This window comes from Saccostrea echinata, unplaced genomic scaffold (genome assembly GCF_033153115.1).
Source record: "Saccostrea echinata isolate AGI-Se365-2 ecotype Australia unplaced genomic scaffold, CSIRO_AGI_Sech_v1 ptg000001l, whole genome shotgun sequence".
Lineage (NCBI taxonomy): Eukaryota > Metazoa > Mollusca > Bivalvia > Ostreida > Ostreidae > Saccostrea > Saccostrea echinata.
The window spans coordinates 38,691,402-38,713,927 of NW_026889750.1; the positions used below are offsets into that span (position 1 = coordinate 38,691,402).

Consider the following 22,526-nt stretch of genomic DNA (forward strand, 5'->3'; position numbering starts at 1 on the left):
CAATCACAAATTGTAAATCTTTAGAAAATCTCAGTATTTTTATATCTAAAATTTAATTTATATGTCCTCATTTCTTTTTCTTTCTGTTTTTATTTTGTGTGTTCGATGCTACATGTATGTTATGTACAAATTTTGTTTACAGCAAGATTACAGCAATTGTTATTTTACCGCTGGTTTAAGGTTACACAGGCGAGCATATACTGACTCTGGCATTTATTTTGTTAATGCATTGTGTCACATGACAGCACACGTGATGCCAAAGGATTTGAAAAATTATTTGTCTGTTCTTGTTTCAGTTCTTCATGCTAACTAGTCAAAACTGAACATGACATGTTGATTGCGTGTACGGTGTTGCAGATATTTACCACTGTCAAAATATACCTGTTTATTTCTTTGAAAAATCTTTCACGGTACTTTAAACTTTTAAGGAGGATCTCTACACCTATGAAGTATAAATTATTTTTGTTTCATGCATTTGTTTCTAATAAAAGACTCAATATCCAATAAAATAAAGCTCCAAAGTATTTAACTTTATTTTTTGGAAATATTTAAAATATTTAATTTATTTTGTAGAAACCCCTTAGTTCTTTATTTTTAAAAGCCTTATGCTTTAATTTTATATTCAAAGTTTATTGTTGTAAAATCTTGAAATGAAAACCAATAAAGTTATAAATGAAATCTATTTGAATCTACAATAATAGACAAAAGAAAAACTAAAACAGCATTTTCATGAGAAGAACTGGATGGATTTCTTCCAAAATCTGCAAATAAATATAATATCAAAGGGTTAAAATGATATAAAAAAGAAATTGAATGAAATTGACAAAAAATTTAAACATCACAAAAAATTAGGTGTCAAAGATCCGTTTAAAGAGCGGGCTCAAATATCTTGGTATTGTTTTTTTATATATTGAATCTAATTCGTCTAAAACTTGCACAGGTTATGAAAAAAAAAAAGAATAAATAAGTACATGCCAAACAAGGACACCAAAAGAAGTTCGTATTGTATTGTTTTTAAATTAAAAAGAATTTAATCGAAGACCCAAACGTTTCTAGTCAAAGACATGTAAAATGAATTCATAGTATTGAGAAAGGTAGATTTACTTACCGTTTTCATCCAACTTGTATGTACATGCATTATCCTGTGCTTCGGATGACATGACACGTAAACGGTCAAAAGCGAGTTAAAGAAATAAAGAAATTCGTATAACAAAATTCCTACTTCTGCACGTTTTCCATACAAAACAGCTGATAATCAACGTTGATCAAACGTTTGAGTTAATATAATTCCACTTATTATCGAAGCGTTTTGGTGATTTCATGGAGATTCAATTTCACCGGGTATAACCACATATGCAGGGTGTACACTTGTTGGAAACAGGGTGTATCCTCTAGGCGATGGGAAGGTGATACATATGCCTTATCTGTTTAAATTTGCATTTTTGGATAAATTTCGCTGGAAAGCATATGCTTTTGGAGGGAAACATCAATTTAGGATTTTATGGAAACATGAGTGGGTTTGACACGCAAATGATCAAATATGGTGACAAAGGCTTTGGTTTATTATATTAACTTTTTATAACTTATTATCATATTTTAATAAATTATATTGTTTGTGAATAAATAAGTCTAAATTGAATATATTGACCAACAAATCATGTTTAATGAAAGGGTACATTGGTCACTTTCGTCGCCTCGAGGGGATAGATTCCATTCACAATAGAGCTAGTATACATATCGGAAGTTGTGTTATACCCGGTGATTCATCGATGTTCAGTGAATATCAGATCATTTCGGACCCAAATGGTGTTTCGAACGGAAGTACGCCATGTTGTGACGTTGTAGAGAGCCCCCTTAAAGTTCTTTTTGCGTCATTTTAAAATCTGTAGGTGTATATTGTGGGAGGTGTAAATTCATTCTCTGTATCATACAGATACGTTTTCCCCTCATCATTTTCTTATTAACTTGTCTTTTTTTTAAACAATATTCAGGGGATTTGACAAGATGTATGATGCTTCGCAGGTGTGAATTTCAGACCGACTTTGATTTTGAATAGAATGTTCTAGAAATCCATCTTTGTCAGGTATTGTCTTCAAACTTAAGATGTGAGAAATGAAAGGCTTACTTTCGATAGATGACAAATTTGTGGAAACGTATGGGATATCTTGCGATTACAATAAAGGGTTCCCCATTAGGACATATCAATCGGTAAAATATTATTCAGACTTACCCCAAAACTCAGACTTTTGGGAAGAATTAAACATTGCACATGCAATGTGCAAAGTAAATCCATCCTTTGTGTCTTTTCTCTTTGGTCATTTATCACGTTAACCCTTCATCCAGTGGATGTCACTCACTGAATAATTTTCCCCCATATCACACTTTGTATTCCGACGCCTTGTGATATCCTATGTACAAATTTGTAAACATGGAAGAATTCCAAATAAATTATGAAATAATTGAACAATAGATGTTACTTTTTCTTTATTTCTTTAGCGGCGTAATCTTTTTGACGTTTTGCGGCGTAGGACAGCCGACGAGAAAAAGAGGTAAAATATATAAAGATCATGTAATATATATATACATGTCATTGAAAAAAAAAAATCCCATTAAAAAAATTAAAAAATGATTAAATATGATTTATATCAAAGTCGGCTGTTTTCTATTCCCTTGCCAAATGCCCTGGAATAGAATATACAGTTTCTTCTCAATAAAATGCTTCTTTGTCACACACAAACAATGAACGTTAACTAAATCGTAGAGTACTACATGTAAATAACAGTTAACAGCTTTTGTATTTCAATATTCATCTTTTGGATGAATTAGTCACTTGTAACATTTTGCATACTATATCCAGGTTTTTTAAAGATTTTACAAAGGACATTTTGGTATGAACTTGCTTCAAAAACACCTAATCACAAAAATATAGACATGTGCAGCATTATGATAAACTTTACCCAGATTCTGATTTATCAGATATTGAGCTTTGGTCCAGTTGGAGCTGAGATATGGAGTTAATTCCTGAGCATTTATGGCATTGGTGTGCAGACTTCCTCCTCGTGATGTAGGTAGAGTTTCAAAGTATTTCAAAGTACACTGACCTGCTCTAAAAAAAACCCTCACTCACTGCACCAAAGCATAAATTTAACGTAATCCCCAGTTTGCTAGTTTATTTGATAATTTACAAATATTCAAGATAGTTGTATATAATAAAAACAATTAAAGGTCAATTGCCAGGCATTATTGGCAACTTAGACTTTGAGAGCTGAATGTGTCATGTGTCCCATATCTGTCGAGGTGAGCGGAAATCTACTCATTCAAACGTAGGATTTAGGGTATGTGTCCTTAAGTTATCTTATGTATATTTCTTTATTCTCTGAGTTCTGCATAGCATTTCCTGTATCTCTGAAATTAATCTCAGCAACAAAAGTATCGACTGGAAATATAACGGAGTGAAATCTCTGAAATTTCATCTCATGCGGTGGATTAAAAATGCATGGTTTGTAAATAGAAATGAAAGCAGCATATTTTTCACAGGATGGACGCCGTATGACATTCTGAGTCCATTAATATTACTCCCAAGTATTTTAGATTTATTTTCATCGTAAACAACCAAAGTAAGGAACATTGATACAAGCATGAATTGTTTCATCTTCGGGAGGCCGACAGGTTAAAACAATGGAGATTTTAAGGACACAATGTTTTATTCAGATGATATAACGTGGAAAAATTATTAATAAAAACAAAATATATTTTGTACTTCGGTCTATTATCGTGTTAGTTATGGTTTTGTACTTGTGGAAATTTTGTATTGTAAGAGTATAACCTGATTAAATGACTAAACATTTAAATCCAGCACCAGCGGCGAAAATATTAAAAAGGGAAATTGAATCCATTTTCACAATTTTTATGGGTAGCTGTTTCTTTGAAGCGTGGTCATTTTTTTTCTATTCGTTAATAGCTAGATAATACTAAATTAATTTACACAAAATAACATGTCGCTGTATTATATTTTATTTCCAGAGAGAGATAGAGTTGTTGACTACAACGCAAAAAGTATTTTGCTAGATAATTTTCCGCTTTATTCTAGTCTCTGATAAAATATAAACAATTGAACCAATTTACACACTTGTGCCATCTGAATTTCATTATTTACCCCCTTTCCCCCATTCAAAGTAAATATACTATTTTTTTGTAGATCACATATTTGTATTGAACTTAAAAGAAAAAAAAATCAAATGTGCACAGTAGATAAACGTTATCCTTATCAAATCGTTTTCATTTTTTCCTTTTTCTTCTTTTTCATTTCTTAAAAAAAATTAACAGAAATTGAAAAATCATTATTGAAATGGAAATGATCAATTTTATCATTTCGAAACAAACATTAAAAATGATAAAACTGATTAAATTGGTGTTTCACAAAAGAAAAAGAGACATAGGTCAGTTGGGAATGAATGTGTGATTCAAATCGGACACTGATATAATTTTTCTTACAATAATAAGCACAAGGAAAATAATTTAATTTTAAGTTTTTGATATTGTTCCAATTATTTTTGTAAAAATATTGAATCAGTAGCGGATCCAGCGGGCGATGAGTTGGGTTCAGGGGATCCTTTTTTTCTTTTTGCTTTTCAAATATTTCTGAGTCGGATTTTTTTTTATTTGGCCGAAGTGGGTACGGACTCTCCCTTATGGAAAATTCCTAGATTCATCCTTGACGATACAAACTTTTTTTTAGATGTCACATTCTAAATGATTTCTTGATTAAATATAAAAATATTATATATATATATATATATATATATATATATATATATATATATATATATATATATATATATATATATATATATATATATATATATATATATATATATATATATATATATATTCAAGGTTTATACAGTGACACAGAATACAGAATAAATTCATTCGTGGGCTGTAAATCTTTTTTTTTTAAATCTTCAAAAATGCAGCAGCGATGTTGCATGTACTAAAAAGAATAATTTGGGATTTAGTAACGCCCTCCTCACAATTTTCATTTGATTACACAGGAGGAAGGCGGGGCTATGTTTCGCAAGGACAGCCTACCATTTGATAGAGATAATAGTGTGACTGCACTTTGTCACTGAAGGAAATCGGATAAGTGTCTAAATAGATTTCAGCTCGAACTTTTCCAATGTTTTGTCGCATACATTAAGATAAATCTGGATAAATACAAGTTGATGAGGAGACTAGACATTTTTCTAAGGGACCGATGGTGATAACAAAAATGGTGGAACACAGTTTGAGAAAATCATCTGGTTTTACTATTGATTCTTTAATAGGAAAAGACTCTGATAAAACAGAGAGTTCTTCGAGTGGTAGAAATTATGAAGAGTATGTGCATTTAAATTCAGAGACCAATAAAAGTGACAGTCCAAGGCCGCGGATACAGGATCGACCAGAAAATCTGGAACGAACGCGTAGGGAACCTGTTGTACATGATTCAATGAGACATTTTCCAGATTTGGCCACAGCACGGAGGGACAGGGATTTGTTCCTTGCATCAAACCCACACAGTGCTTCAGAATCATTAAAACATTTACATGACGTTTTATCTCAAACTGCGGGGGCCACGGGAACATATTTTTCCCCCCGAATGTGTCGTCACCCCATGTCACCTTTTAATTTACATTCTATGTATCCTGGTCAGTTACCAGCCTCTACCCCTCTTCATCCCCTGATGCTGAACCCCTCCACCTCTAGAGATATCAGACATCTGCACCCCTGGATATCAGAGCGTTACTCTGGATATTACTATCCCAGATACCCAGGTAAACATATTTAACAGGTACCAGCTAATTGTCAATAGATGACTAAAATTTCAATGTCTTCTTTTATTTTTAATTTAAAAAAAGATAAATTATTTTGAGTTTAAATGCTTTTCTTCTTATTTTCATTTATTTTTTAAGGTAATTTGGTCGAGTCAACAAATGATAGATAAATTGAATATGAATAAATCATATCTTTAAGATCAATTATATTTAAACTAGCACGCTTTGTGTACGTATATAAGTAGAAAATATCATGTACCATATTACATGTTATCATAATTTTCTAAATGAAAGTCTGTTTTACTTGATTTTAAAATACGTTTCACAATTAAATTGAATAAGGATATGATTTTCTAAAATTCTAATTGACTCCTTTTATGACCTCCTCATATTAATCGTTAGTTGGGCAAATATTCCTCTAAATTTATTATCTTATAGGTTTATATATCACCCAACCACCCAGAATATCTTGTATAAAACATATCACTTGGTTTATTTAAACTTCCCTTGCTTTAAATGTATAGTCAGCTGTTTATCGATTTCCTAAATATAAAGGAAAAAAGTTTATAAATTTCTTTCTTTCTTTATTGAATTAACAATCGCGTTTTATAATTGGATGTTTATCGTTTGCCAATCGCTTAATTTTCTACTTCTCCCACATCAGTTGGGGATTATAATATGAGAATAAAGAATAAACAGACTTTCTTTTAAATGCCCTTTCTTCATGAGAAAATGACATTTAATTCTCGTGCACGAGTGTGACTTTAAAGAAACGAGGGATTATTATTCTCTCGATATTCTACATAACGGAAAGATTATATTATGAAAAAGGAAAAGATTTAGAAGTAAGAAAGTTGCAGTGTTTTTATGTTTTCATAACAAAGACACAATATATGTACATTTACCTATGTTTAAATTCATGAAAAGAACAATCTTCATTTTTTTTAATTTCACAAGAAGATGAAGCTTTATCTTTTTTGATTTATTATTCATATTTACTAGAAAATAATTTTTATTGCTACCCCAGATCTCTCATAAAGGTTTTTAGTCATTAACAAAGATATTTTTTTATTATTTTTTTAACAATGGCATTTTGGGATTTAAAAAAATTATAAATATATATGTGCATAGAAATTTATGATGAACCTTTGTTTAAAAAAGAGTCATACTTTGATATAATTCAATGGAATTAATTATGTTAACAAATTAAAAAAAATAGCAATGAAGCATCCTTTTTCTATTTTCATTTAATAATATTTTCTAAATATCAAAAATGAATATAATTGAAAAAAAAAATAATGTCCACATCGATAGAAATGCACTAAAATACAGGTCATAAGATATAATTATATCATATCATATCAAAGGATATATTTTTTAAATAATAATGTTTATGGAAATAACTTTGAAGAAAAAAAATATTAAGCACCAGTTACAATTATTATCAAGTTTATAATTTTTTTAAGATTATTTATCAAAAGCAGAGATTTAGAACTATTGGCTCGAATTGAAAGTGATGACAAAAGATTTTATCTACAGTGCTTTTATTTCACGTAAGATATTTTTCTTCAAAGGATTTAAAAATATTCAAAAATACAGAGTATAAAACTGCTGATTTTAGTGCCTGTATCACATTGAGTGAAAAGTACTTCTTGAAAAATTCGTTGTAATGATAAATTTCCAAAGCTTTGATGTTTTCTGTCTATGGAAAATCATTCTTAACCTATAATTTATCTGTTTGATACCACTTTATTTCAATTATTGCTGTTTCATGTAAATTTCATTTGTACAGATATACATCGTTTTTTGTTTATATGGACAACAAAATGGGATGAAATACGATGTATGGTAATTAGAAAAAAGACAAAAATATTACTTAATTAATATGTATCATAGAAGTGTATGAGAGCAGAAAACAAGACTTGTTATTTACGTCTTGAATAGAATTAAAATGAAACGAGATGAAAACGCCGTGCAGCTCTTAATTTTCCAGCTTGACACTAAAAACCAATCTATTTTCTGTTTTTGCGCGCATTAGTTGCCGAAATGTGTCGTAGGACCATTCATAAACACGAAAGCTCATTAATAATTCTATGACAACTATAAAATATAACAGCTTTTGTGTTTAAAAAATACTGCAAAACTGCCTCCTTGATACGACGTTGTCCCAGGATAACTTAAAACACACTGACTCACGGAGACTAATTTATAAAGACACAATTAATTGCGATATTTACATGTTTGTACCATTATTATGATAATTATCATTTAACGTAAATTAATTTTAATCGCAGTAGTGGATTTTTCATCATAAAGACGAGTGTTGCCTTGCACTTTGACCTCTGAAGAGAAGGTCATCCTCCTGAGAATGACAGCGAGGCTAAATAATTTCCCATGACTTGTTTTCGTTTAATATTAAATCTCCCTGGTAAAATACAGCTGTTTTATAGGAGTAATAATTATCCAAGACCTTTCTGTCTTTTATGAGACCTTTGATAAAGTATGTTTCCATGAATGAAAAAGCTGATATGCAAATTTATAATTTGTTTCAAATTGCACCAAGGTTAATTTTCATTGAATGTTATAAGGGGGATTATGCAAAATTTGTAGATGTCAAAGAAAGTACATGATCAAAATGACCTTCATGCATATTTCACCGATTTATACCACGCATGCCAGCGCAAAATAGACCGTAGATTTTAAATGTAATTAAAACTTTCAGAATGCTATTCTATAATGATACATGTATATTATACTGGGTTTGTTTTTCATTGCAGCGGCTCCAGGTTTTCTTTTCCAGCCTTACAGAAAACCCAAGCGAATACGTACCGCATTTTCCCCTTCACAGCTTCTTCAACTCGAGAAGGCGTTCGAAAAAAGTCATTATGTCGTCGGACAAGAAAGAAAAGATTTGGCTGCAGAACTGCAACTGACAGAGACACAGGTACTGTATATTATGTATAGAAAAAAAACTACAAACTACACAGAATATGCACAAATAAACAATCTATACATGCATAATTCATTTCTGACGTACAACAATGCAATGCAATAACTTATATACAGCCACAAAAAATTATTTACGGAATAGGAATGCATATGCTATAATTCATGATCAAAAACATGTATATTTACATGCATATTTGATAAATAAATAGTTTTGTGATATGTTTTCATATTTAATATTTTGACATAAACATGAGATCTGTCTCGCAAAGTAGCACATACTAGTATACTTCTCAAACCTTTGATGAAAATAAAATGGAAAACTTCGGGACAATCACATTTACATTGCAATTTTTTTTTAACTAATATTGCTTTGGAAACTAGAACCCCGATATATATTGTGATCTAGACGTGCACTGGTACAAAATTCATGATATTGACAGAAAGATGAGAAGAGATGAAATTCATTTCCACGACAAATAAAAGCCTTGATTAAATTATGGCGAGGAAAGTTGGCAATGGGTGACAATATTGCTAAATGGAGATCTCGTTACCCTCTCTCTAAACTCTGGTTTCATGAAATAACGTCCCTGATATCCGACTATAGAATGAACAAAAACAGGCGTAATTACTTTAAAATATTCGCGCGACTGATAATGCTTTAAAGTTAATCTGAATTTTATTGCCTTTAATACAATATACTTTGTACTTCAATTAACAGTCGAAGAATTATATATTTTTCCCCTTTGGTCTTCTATCAATGGTTGCATCACAGTGTCGTCTGTCTGGGTTTAGCGTTAATAGCTCGACCCCACGTTTTAAGGGAAATTAACTCGGAAATATATATAGAAATTGCTACATTGCTCTTTGCATTAATGCTTTCTATCTGTTATTTAGCCATTCCCTGCTGAAAGATCATCCTCCATCTAATAAATAGAAAGAGATAAATTGCCACCGAGTAAAAAACCTATCAGAAGTATTTAATAGACTAAATTACTGCAATCGCCATATTTAATTTAGTTTCGAATGAATTGAATTCTAAGCCGTTGTCGGTTTTTGTACAATATTACAATATATGCCGATAGTTTTAATGGGACGATTCCACAGCTAATCCCCCATGTTCTGAATGAAACTATTACGATTGATTATCTATTTGATGGGCCGAACGGGAGATTAAATTACCGTCGACTGCGCACTTGTGGCCAGCCACCGCAAGATAAAGAACCCCACTTTGTTCCTGCTATCAAAAGGATTACTTTTGCAATCAAAATCTAATTAACAAGAATTCCCGCCATTTATTTGAGAGTATCTTTTCATTACAAAAATAACTGAAAACGAAAAGGCTGAAGCTGCAAATAAGAGGATAATTAGAGTTGTGCACGCTTAGTTGATATAGACATTTTCTGATAAGGTATTCCGACGCTACGCTAACGATGGTTACAGAGGTTGTCTAGGGGGTGTTGCCTTATCCTTCCCTACGGACGACGGGGCTTTGATAACCCTTTCACAGCAAATATCACACCTAATTAAAGACCAACACGAGAAATAAGTTGTCTGAATTCTGCGCTTTACTGACAGGAGTTGTCCTGTGGGAATCATTTTGATTCCCCTTTAGCTGAAGGACAGATTAAGAATAAGGAGTGATAATGATTGTGCGTTACCCTTGTGTATTCAAAATGCTGTGATCTCTACTGGTCATTGAAGTTTAGCAGTTTCCGCTAAATCTCTCTTCCAATGTTTCAATATTTGATAAGAAAATCATAAGAATACAGTAATCAAAAGCTTCTTATTATTTTCTTTTCAAAAGAGGGGGGAGTTGAATACTTATACCACAGAAATTAAAGATTTAATTGAACATTTTAGGTGAAAGTATGGTTTCAAAACAGACGTACGAAACATAAGCGGATAAAAACGGAAGATGGAGAAGAACCAAACAGTCCTGGCAAAACTTCTTCAAGAGACATGGACAGCGACGATGACAATAAAGATGACAGTGACATTAGTGACATTGATGATATTGGCGATGACGGTATGAGTCATCTTCGTGGCAACGAAATTCACCACCCGCCAGTTCCCGCGTCTGCGCACTTACTGTTACAGTAGGTGTTCAAATTTCTCTAAGTGCGATATTATAGAAATGTGAAAACGGGTTGTTATTTTAAAATGCCGACAACCATAGGCCACGAATCGGTTCTTTAAGACTATATATTATTGTAGAATGAATTCCTATTGTTATTTTGTGTCTGCTCTGTTTCCATTGTGCCACACCGTGTTGTGATCCGTGGAGTCGTACTATACATGTAATACAGATGTCTGAAAATCCCACATAAAATTGTACAATTGCTCATAATTATTTATTCAAAGAATATGTGGACAATAAAAGTTGAATTCATACATGTATTTCTTGTGTTTTTTGTTCTGAAACCTCTTTTTAAAAAAATAAAAAAATAAAAAAAAAAAGGATGATCTGGACTAGAACAGAGTTTCAAATTATTAAAAGTACTATTGTGTAAGCATAGGTACGGCAAGCACATATTTTACACAGTGACAAAATTGAAGACAAATACCATATGGCAAAGTCACATTGTGTCGTAAATTCTAATTAGTCCTAATTATACTTAGCGCCAAAACAAAAATCACTAGTTTCTAAATTTGTTCTTCTTTAGATGACACGTCTGAGGAGAGAGGCAAATTAAATATCTAGCCTGCTATGTTCGTCGGTAAAACAAACGATGATTTAAGTCAGTTGTGCATAAATCTTAATATTTTATTACCATATATGTCAGCTCAGTATCTTATGCAACTGGCTTACTGGTAAGCCTTGTTTCACTTTCAATCATTTTTCGTTTCTAACAAAGGTCTTTCATTCATAATTCTAAAAATAGGCAAAATACTTTAAATACATACATATATATACTTACAAAAAAGACCTCACATTAAAAAACACAATTGTCGGATTTTCCATTTTTTAAATTTAAGAATGGACAATTCATTGAGCAAAAAGAATGTCGATTTCTTTTTAAAAAAAAATGTTGGCAACATTATGTAGCCAAAATGTCTTATGCATTAGAATCAACTTAAACTGAGGATGCTTCAATATATTTCTTTGACTAATCATGGCTTTAGAAAATTTTAAAGATTTATTTCTATACTATTGATCTTCTATTATTACCCGGGGAAAATAATTTGAACAAACTTGAATTTACACTAAATGAGGATGCCTTTGCATTAATATGATTAATCAAGCTTTTGCTGTTTTCGAGAAGAAGATTTCTAATGAATTTTCATATATATTTCTTTGAATAACTTTGATTCCCTGTTATGGCCCCTCTCTACTCCTGATGCATCATGATTTGAACATGACTAATCTTGGCTTTGTTGTCCTTGAGGAAAGATTTTCATTGGTTTTTCCTATACATTGCCATACATGTAAAACTTTGATCACCCATTGTGGTCCCAATCTACCCCCCGGGGGTCATTATTTGAACAAATTTGAAATCTACCCTGCCAATTCCTATATATCTCCATATATATCTTTGATTCCTTGTTGTGGCCCCACCCTACCCCCAGGGGATATGATCTGAATAAATTTGAATCTACACTACCTGAGGATGTGTCTGTATTAATATGACTAATTATGGCGTTGTTGTTCTTGAGAAAATTTTTTAAAATATTTCCTGTATATTCCTATGTAAAATTTGATTGCCCATTGTGGCCCACCCTACCCTCAGAGGTCATGATTTGAACAAAGGATGACTGCACTTAACGCCTGTTTTTGGGTCCTTTTCGATTGCTTCTGTTGCTTTTATATCTAAATCTTATTTCACTTTTGTATGTTTATGAAAGAATCCTGTCAATTTGGAACCAAATTTAAATCTTAAAATGATTTTAGACTGTGATACAATAAAATGATTCAATGTTTTTTGTCCTTACTGCTTTTCAAATATAGTGAATTTACACTTACCTGCCCTTGATTGAACATTAGATATGCAAGAGAGGTGGGGCTAACATTGTAAGAATGGGTCTAAAATTAGACTTGATAAATAACAATGACATGTTTGGAAAAAAGAACGTGACCACTCTTTCCAATCTCCCTCTCTATTCTGTGTGGCACAAATACACTTCTGACAAAGGTTTCAAAACGAAATTAACAATATGAACACGTTAATGTGATTAAAGCAGATTTTATATCAATGCCAGATGACTTAACGTGTTCGAACACAATGTCCTAGTTAGCACATAACATGCTACCTTACAAGTCACGTGACGGAATCTAGTATTCACAAAGTTACCTGAGGTAAGAAATCACGTGGTGAATTATAATATTCAACAAGTCACAATCCTTGGTTACAACACAGAGAACGAATGTAAGAAGAAGCAGTTTTTTCTCTTTTTAACCATGAGCGCATATTTGTCTATTGATCTCCTTTTGGCACATTGTTATTTATGCAAATATACAACTACTGTTAAACGTAGAACAATAGACAAACATGCGCTGACTATGTATAAAGTCAGTAAAAAAGTGGGCGTCTTCATTATCGAACGGAGATTCAAGAAATTGGGATGACCCCTGCCTTTGAAAACAGATTCAAACTTCGTAAATACACACTTTTATTAAACGTAATTACATAAAGTTGTAGATTGGATTTTGACCATTCTTGCAATGAAAAGAAAAATGCTTGTTTTGAAAGTTTATTTTGTCGCAAATTTCGCATGTCCTTAAGTGCAGTCATCCTTTGAATCTACACTACCTGAGGATGCTTCCATATAAATGTGACCAATCGTGGCTTGCTGTTCCTTTGAAGAAGATTGTTAAAGATTTTTCCTAGTATGTATTCCCTTGTAAACTTTGATCCCCCAGTGTGGTCCCTCCCTATCCCTGGGGGTCATGACTTGAATAAACTTGAACTACACTACCTGAGGGTGCTTCTATATAAATGTGACCCCTTTGAACCCCTTTACCCAAGAATACTCTGTGCCAATTTTGATTGAAACTGGCAAGGTGGTTCTGGAGAAGATGAAATTTTATGAAGTTTTCGACAACGACGACGACAGTCAAATTTTGATCAGAAAGTTCTCTTGAGCCTTCGGTCTCGTAAAAAAGTGGTTGGTAAGTTTTGGTGTATGCTGCTTTCTTGAGAAAAAACATGGAAACTCAAAACTGGTAAATAGTTGTACGTTACAAGGATCTTTATTATTTGGTTGCATTTCAACCTATCATTGCTTTAATTTTTGAGAGTATGACTATAAAAATGGACGAATAAAGTTGTTTTTGAATACTTTGATTCCATAGTAACGTATGTAATAGTTGATTTCCAAGATATTTTTATCATCCATTGAAGACATCAGGCCTTCAACTATTGGAAACAGTCATTGTAAATTGTTTGCATTTCTGCAAGTGTTAACTCTGGGAGTCTGAACGTGTTCAAAAATGCCATTTTTGAAACTTTAAGGCATGCTGCCATAGAAACCATAACATACAGCAAGCCAGTTTTGCCTGATTTGAGTTTACAGTATCAAAGACTTTCATCATAGAGAGTTTGGAGAAATTCTGAGACTATACATCCTATATATAAAAGTTGAAGTCACTAGAGAATGGCTCTTAAAAATGTCAAATGCCCGTGTCATTTCCCTTGTTCCTCTCCTAAATAAGCTAAATTACTGGATGACTATCTTAACTTCACATATTTAGTCATTTAAATCATTAAAGGTTTTTACTGATACACATAATTGGATCATAAGGACCAAACATTTAGCGTGGATCCTATTCTTTCCCATTTGGAAAATAAATAAATGTAGGGTTTAAAGTGTAATTCTGTGTATTTCTGCAATTAAATGTATGGTTTATGTATGTTCATAAAAGACACTCTGAATTTAATTCTCATTAATGTTGACATGTAGTTTGAGATGTCATCGAGCTTGTTGATTAAGATTAAAAACATCAATATTTTTTATCTAAGGATAAAAAAAAAACGTAAAGAAAGAACAAATCTGTTGTTCATCAACCATCACTTCTCCATTGCTAATGAGTACATGACTATAGTCATTTGGCAATTGAAAATTGTTAATTAGTGAGAGACACATTTATGCGATGTGTTTTCTTCTTTGGACATACACAAGTTGCAGACTATATCACTAAAACTAAACCTACTGTCATAGGCATCAAATATTCTTTAATTTTGAACAAAAATTGTGATAAAAGATAAATTTTGATTCTGAACTATTCAACTTTTATCAGCTGGGACCATAAAATGTATTTGTCTGTTTGTTTGTTTGTTTATTGTTTAACGTCCCTCTCGATAATTTTTCACTCATATGGAGACGCCACCACTTGCCGGTGGAGAGCTACACATTTTGACCTATACTCCGCACTTAGGGCCATTGAGCAGTGAGGGATCTTTTTCGTGCCAGCACCTACTGTGACACGGGACGTTGGTTTATACGGTCTCATCCGAAGGACCGGTCTCCACGTCCCACAGTGGGATTCGAACCAGCGACGTAAGGATCGACTCCTTACTCCGCGATTCTAGAGCGAACGCTCTAACCACTGCGCCACGCGGGTATTTGTCTGTTAAATTCTCTATCTTTATCCCATCTTTGATTTATATAATAATGTCTTCCCACAGCTAAGAATTCAAAAACAAATGTGTACATATTAACTCAGCTTTCTGTAAAATATTTTGAGAACTAGAAGAAACACACTCCAATTTGCACAAACAACTGAGGTTTTCTCGTCTGTAATGACGAACATATACATATATGCTCGGAAAACTGGACGAAAACAATGGTTGGGAGAATAGTGTGTGATTTGCCGAAATTTGGACAACTTTTTCAGAAAGAAACAAGATGTGTTTGTGAAACACTGATGCCCCAGTATGGCAACTTATAGCAAAGGTTAAACTTTCTCAATTGCAAATGAAATATGTGGGTACATATACCCAAAGTAAGATCTTGTCTCGAGGAATAAACCTGTGAAATACCGGGTATGAAAGCCCTAGCAGCAACCATTGAATAGATATGGAAAAGGTTAAAGTTTTTTTTCCAAAAGTATGTCAAACATCAAGGTCAAGGTCAAATGGTCAAAATTAATGGTGCCCAAGGAAAGGCCAAGGTCAAAGGGTCAAAGTTGCTGTATCCAAAGAAAGGTCTTGTCACAAGGATTACATATCTGAGGTATGAAGTTCCTAGCACCAACCGTTCAAATGTTATGGCCAAGGTTAAAGTTTTTCAAAAGTAGGTCAAACTCCAAGGTCAAGGTCAAAGAGTCAAAGTTCGTGATATTCAAAGGAAAAACTTGTCACAAGGATTACACAGGTGAAGTATGAAAACCCTAGCACCAACCGTTCAAAAGTTATGGCCAAGGTTAAAGTTTTTCAAAAGTAGGTCAAACTCCTAGGTCAAGGTTAAAATTGTTGGTATCTAAAGGAAGGTCTTGTCACAAGGATTACATATGTGAAGTATGAAAGCCCTAGCATCAATTGTTCAAAAGTTATGGCCAAGGTTAAAGTTTGGTAAAATTTTGCAAAACGGTCAAACTCCAAGGTCAAGGTCAAAAGGTCAAATATGGTGGTATCCAAAGAAAGGATACACATGTGAAATATGAAAGCCATAGCTCCAACCAATCAAAAGTTATGGGTAAGGTTGAAGTTTTTGCGGACAAACAGACAGACGGACGGACAGGGCCAAAACTATATACCCCCGAATCTTCGATACGGGGGTATAAAAAAGAAAAGCTTGTCAAAGTTTACAGCGTGATACAGAAATCTTAATCATTATGATTTTTCACAGATGTATATATAAACTTGATGAAATTAAATATTTTTTTTCATCATGCACTGACCACGGCATTATATTTCTAGTTGTTAACATACTAAACAACGCACTTAAAACACACAATTATTATATGCCAGTGTTCTAAACTGTTATAAAACACCTATTTCCGTTCAAGATAAGGAAGCATTTTAAAAGAATTTATATTGATAAAACAAAATAGTGACCGTTTGCACTTTGTTTTACAAATGGAAAGAAAAGCTCATTTTTTAACTCTACATTGTGTCATGACTGCTCACGACCTTAATTAATGGTTTCATTATTCTCCGAAATATTACAGGAATATACTTAATTTGACATAAGATGGCAATTACTCAGAACAAAGAGACAAACTGAAATTTAAGCCTTCAAGAAACTTTCACCTTAGACTTAACAAATCTTTTTTTTTCCAACAAAGTGGAATCGTGTGAAATGTTCAGGGCCGCGCATGTAAACGTCCCTGCACTGAGACGATTAGAGCTGCTAAGTGGTAAATATCAACAATGTTACGGAGGCTTATGTTTATATTTTTACATTCAATATCTAATGTCTACATTACATTATTTTTAAATCCAAGTTTGAGGTGTGAATTAACAGCAAACAACACATGCGACATTCGTCATTTTACAAGGTTGTCGAATTCGGAATAATAGAAGAAAACTTCAGAAAATTTGTCTAGCCTTATCAAAATGTTATCTTAGGAAATTTAATGTTTCCAAACAATTATCAACGTATGTACATGTATTTCTAATGTATCTGTAATTTGCAACCCTCTTTATTACAGAGTGTCTTTTGTGGGTAACATGTAGAGTCTTTATCTGCAAGTGAGACGTAATATCACTAGATATTAATTAATTAAAACCAATCGGAGAGTTGCTTCAATTGACTGTATAAAAGATAAAGTAAGTCAAAATATGGTAATATTTGCTGCGAAAGAAAAACAAGAGGCCCAAGGGCCTTAACGGTCACCTGAGTACAACAATTTAGAGGATCCATAAACTGATAAATGAAGCTTTGTTGCAAAAAGCAAGAAAAATAGTACGATTAAGATCAACAAAATAATTGTTCTAGTATATATCTATCTGTCCTCCCTTTATCACTATTACCATGCAGACTTTTAACAAAATGTCTATAACCTCTCACATTGACCTCATTTGGCCTTTGAAGAACATTTAAAAAGATAAGTTATTTTTGTTTAATTTTTATTCATGTATATATTATTTCCAAGTCTACCTGATCATTTAGACTAAGAAAGTACTTTTTGTATTATACAATAAATGTTCTTGCATAATTCTCTTATTCTATTAACCTTTCAAATACATTATCTACAGTGATTAATTATCAAAGGTGAATGGCAAAGGGGAATAACTTCATTCAGTAGAATACAAATTAATAGAGCCCCTGGCCAGGACCAGAACACTTGACAAAATGGTCCAGATGTTCAAAATTCTGGTAAAAATACCCTTGCTTATTAAAACTTTTTACCCTGTTAGCCTCCAGTATGCCCAGGAGCAGAGATGATCTTCAAAGAAATAATGCAATTTCACTATTTAACACAGCCCTACCCTAACACCAGAACCCATGACCCAGGGTCATGAAATTTACAAATTTGGAAGAGGTACCCTCATCATCATAACTATGCAATTACAGGTAGTTGAAGATTTTCAAAGAATTCACCCATTTTCACTATATTATCAATAGAGCCCCCCCCCCCCCTCACAGACACAACAGAACCCCTGGGACAAAAAGTTTTAAAAATTTTGTAAAAGCATCCATGCTCATCATAACTATACACTTGCTTCTTTGCTTTATAACCAGGAGTAGAAAAAATATTTTGAAAGAAATTATGAATTTTCACTATATAATCAATAGAGTCCCCCCCCCTTTCACCAGAACCCCTGACCTTGGGGAAATGATTTCACAACTTTGGAAGAGGTATTCTTGCTTATCATAACCATGCACTTCCATTGTTTAAATTATACCCAGGAGCATAGAAGATTTTCAAAGATTTAATGCATTTTCACTGTATAATCAACAGAGCCCCGCCCTAACACCAGAACACCTGACCCTGGGGCCATGAATTCACAATTTTGGGAGAGGCAGCCATTCTCATCATAACTATGTACTTAGTTAGTTTATTTAATACCCAGGAGCAGAGAAGAAGATTTTCAAAGAATTGATGCATTTTCACTATATAATCAATAGAGCCCCGCCCTAACACCAGAACCCCTGACCCAGGGGCCATGAAATTCACAATTTTGGAAGAGGCAGTCTTGCTCAACATAACTATGTATACGTACTTAGTTAGTTTATTTAATACCCAGGATCAGAGAAGATTTTCAAAGATTTAATGCATTTTCACTATATAATCAATAGAGCCTCGCCCTAACACCAGAACACCTGACCCAGGGGCCATGAAATTCACAATTTTGGAAGAGGCAGCCATGCTCATCATAACTATGTGTACTTAGTTTATTCAATACCCAGGATCAGAGAAGAAGATTTTCAAAGAATCAATGCATTTTCACTATATTATCAATAGAGCCCCGCCCTAACACCAGAACCCCTGACCCAGGGGCCATGAAATTCACAATTTTGGAAGAGGCAGTTTTTTTCAACATAACTATGTACTTAATTAGTTTATCTAATACCCAGGAGCAGAGAAAAAGCTTTTCAAAGAAATAATGTATTTTCACTATATAATCAATAGAGCCCCGCCCTAACACCAGAACACCTGACCCAGGGGCCATGTAATTCACATTTTGGAAGAGGCAGTCTTGCTCAACATAACTTTGTACAGTTAGTTTATCTAATGCCCAGGAGCAGAGAAGATTTTCAAAGAAATAATGCACCTTCACTATATGATCTATATAGCCCCACCCTAGCACCAGAACCCCTGACCCTGGGGCTATGAATTTCACAATTTTGGTAGAGGGCTCAATGCGTATTACAATCATGCCAACAATTTGACTGCTTGATGTCCAGGAGTAAAGAATAAGATTTTTAAGATTGCATTAATTTTGGTGGTTTTAGCCCCACCCCTCAGGCCCCAGGGGGCAGGGACCATAAAATTTACAATTTTTGTCCCCCTTCACCCATAGATGTTATATGCAAAAATTGGTTGAAATTGGTTGAGCGGTTTCGGAGAAGAAGCTGAAAATGTTTAAATGTTAACGCACGACGGACGACGCACGCCGACGGACAAAAACGGATAGCAAAAGGTCACCTGAGTGACTCAGGTGACCTAAAAAAGTTCAAATAACTTTGACCAACATTGCTTCTATGTGCGTATTTACCTAAATGGTTCATTTTGGATAATTTAAAAAAAAAGAAAAAAGAAGACATGTCTGACAGGAACGTTATACTTAAATCAATAGCATTTGATACATTCGAGGAAAACTGCTTTCACCTAGCAAAATGATAAAAGGTGATGGGATATTTATGATTTAATAAATCTCAGTTTATGAGAATTTTGCACCTGCACCCAAGATGTGGCGCACGAGCCTTCTTGCATTCCTAAGAAGGTTGGATCCTTATTCAAAAGTCTTTTTAAAAAATGTAAATTAAGTTTGAATTCTTGAATTAAAAAGCAAACTCATCTGAGTTACCTTGGCCCTGCTGTTCTTCAGAAGAATATTTAACGATTATTTCCCTCTTTACTCACATGAAAAATGTTGACCCCAAATTGTGGCTAAATCCCAACCCCAAGGGATCAGGACATAACCAAATTTGAATCGACACATCATGCTTCAATATCAATATGATTGACATGCCCTTTTGTTCTGTAAATTTCGTATTTTTTCCCAAATACATGCATTTGGTAACCCCCCCCCCCCTCCCTCCCAATTTTAGCCCCATCCAAATCCAAGGGTTCCTAATTAAAAAAAAATTCTGAATCCACACAACAAGGTACTGTAAATCAACAATTATTCGCGACACAAGATATCACAGAGTCTGACATATCTGTTTCATATTTGGATTTTTTACTAGAAAAAGCGTTAATAGTAACCAAAACTTTATGATAAACGTGATGACTTCGACTTTTCTATCGTCATCTTACCTTACGCATGTAACGATAAACCCTTGTCACCTGCATATGGAGTTTATTTCTCCCAGTTGATTCCATACTCAAGAACATGCTCCACGTACGAACAATTTCTAAACCGAGGCAAGCTATTGACAAACAAGCTGATGAAACAAGGCTATCAACAGTCTCGTTTAAAGTCAACATTTCGCTAGTTCTATAGTTGATATAATGACATTCTCAGCGTATACAATCTATCATTAAGTCGAATACTGACTGAAGTTTTTCATACTAATTGTGAGGCCATTATTTAAACACTGAATTGTTTACGAATTTTTCCGTTTGCTCGATCATGACAATGAGTACATTGCTAGTGTGATTGGTGGCTAGGGGATGATTACTCCTTCATGGCACCTAATCCAACCTCTGATGTTTTTAGAGGTCCCTGTTTGCTCTGCTTCCGATTTGTATTGTTCCAATGGACTTCTGAGCTTGATTACTGTTCGTTATATTTCATCTCAGGAATTTTACCTAATGAGAACCAGACACTTTATCCCCCTTTCACCATAATTTCCATTTGGGAAAGAGAGTGACCCTTTATGAAAATATTATGCTCAATCACGTATGGTTGCTTTTGAATAAGTTTGGTAAATAATTTGTTTTGAAGTTCTGTATAGATAATTTCGAAATATCAAAAGAATATATAAAAAACGACGGACAGAAAAAAAGACGACAATTTGAGTGTCACATGAGTGACTGAGGTGACTTCATAGAGATATCACATTGTAATTTATCAAATACTCATGCTATTTACACAACGTATTAGAAAACAAACGTTAGTAACATTTATTTGTAAGGGAAAGAAAATAACACTAATAAATTAGCCCTTCTTGAATCAAATCATAACGTACCTCAACACGTACAGGAAAAATACGTGACAACATACCATCAGCGAATGTAAAAATTGTAAAAATATCTTGTCAGATGAGAAGAAAAAGAGATCAAAACAAACACAAATAAGCAGTAAAAACAGGCACAATCAATAGACCTGTGTAAAAAGTTCGACTGCAGTCTGGTCCAGTCGGAGGAAGTAAGCCGGATAAGGATTGTTTTCTCCATGAACGCTGGATTTAAAAAGTTTTCAAAAGACAGATCTCCAGGCAAGTCCAGGAAACTGAGATCCCATACCACAGCGCTGGCACGATAGGGACCACCATGAGCCTTTTGTCTTGCTCGGGTAGAAGTGTTTGGTAGACATTTCAGTATGAAAATAAAGGCCTTACAATTTGTATTAAATATGACAGTCAGGCAACATTTAATCTAACTACAGGTTGTAATTGCAAACAAAGTCATTGTATCGACTATAGAATTTGCGAAATGTTGACTTTAAACGAGATTGTTGATACTCTTTCATAATCAACTAATTTGTCAGTAGCCTGTCTTGGTTTCGAAATCTTCATACATGTATGCAAAACATGCTATTCCTTATCGAATCAACTAGGAGACATAAATACCATATTCTGGTGATAATGGTATGTTTCTGCATAAATTAGAGAATTAGACATTAGAAAAGTTGAATTCATCGCGTTCATCATAAACTTTGGTTAGTCTACCATTAATTGCTTTCTCTAGTAAAAGTTCCAAATATGAAACAGATGTGTCAGACTTTGTGGTGTCTTCTAATTCAGTAGTTCTATGGGAAATAATTATTTGACGTATGAAAGACAATCAATATTTTTTGATTGATAAAAGGTCGTCGATATACTAGTTTATAAAAGTCGAATTTAAGGTTACGGCAAGACATTTTTCTCTTCATGTAGAAGTTTTTATACAAATTCTGCGTCACAGGAGCACAAAAACTGGTTTGCTAATAAAGTGGCAGATTGCTGAAAGGCCTGGTCTGAGAAGGAAGACTATATAAATATTGAAAA

At 33.4% G+C, this 22,526-nt stretch overlaps 1 protein-coding gene across 1 annotated transcript; it reads left to right on the forward strand.

Annotated features, from left to right (window-relative positions):
* Positions 1 to 5,137: 5,137 nt before the first annotated feature.
* LOC133179149 (homeobox protein EMX2-like) lies at positions 5,138 to 11,129 on the forward strand. Its single transcript, XM_061313909.1, has 3 exons — positions 5,138 to 5,816; positions 8,594 to 8,760; positions 10,626 to 11,129. The coding sequence occupies exons 1-3, from the start codon at positions 5,258 to 5,260 to the stop codon at positions 10,863 to 10,865; spliced, it is 966 nt and encodes a 321-aa protein (XP_061169893.1). The 5' UTR covers positions 5,138 to 5,257; the 3' UTR covers positions 10,866 to 11,129.
* The last annotated feature ends 11,397 nt before the right edge of the window (positions 11,130 to 22,526 follow it).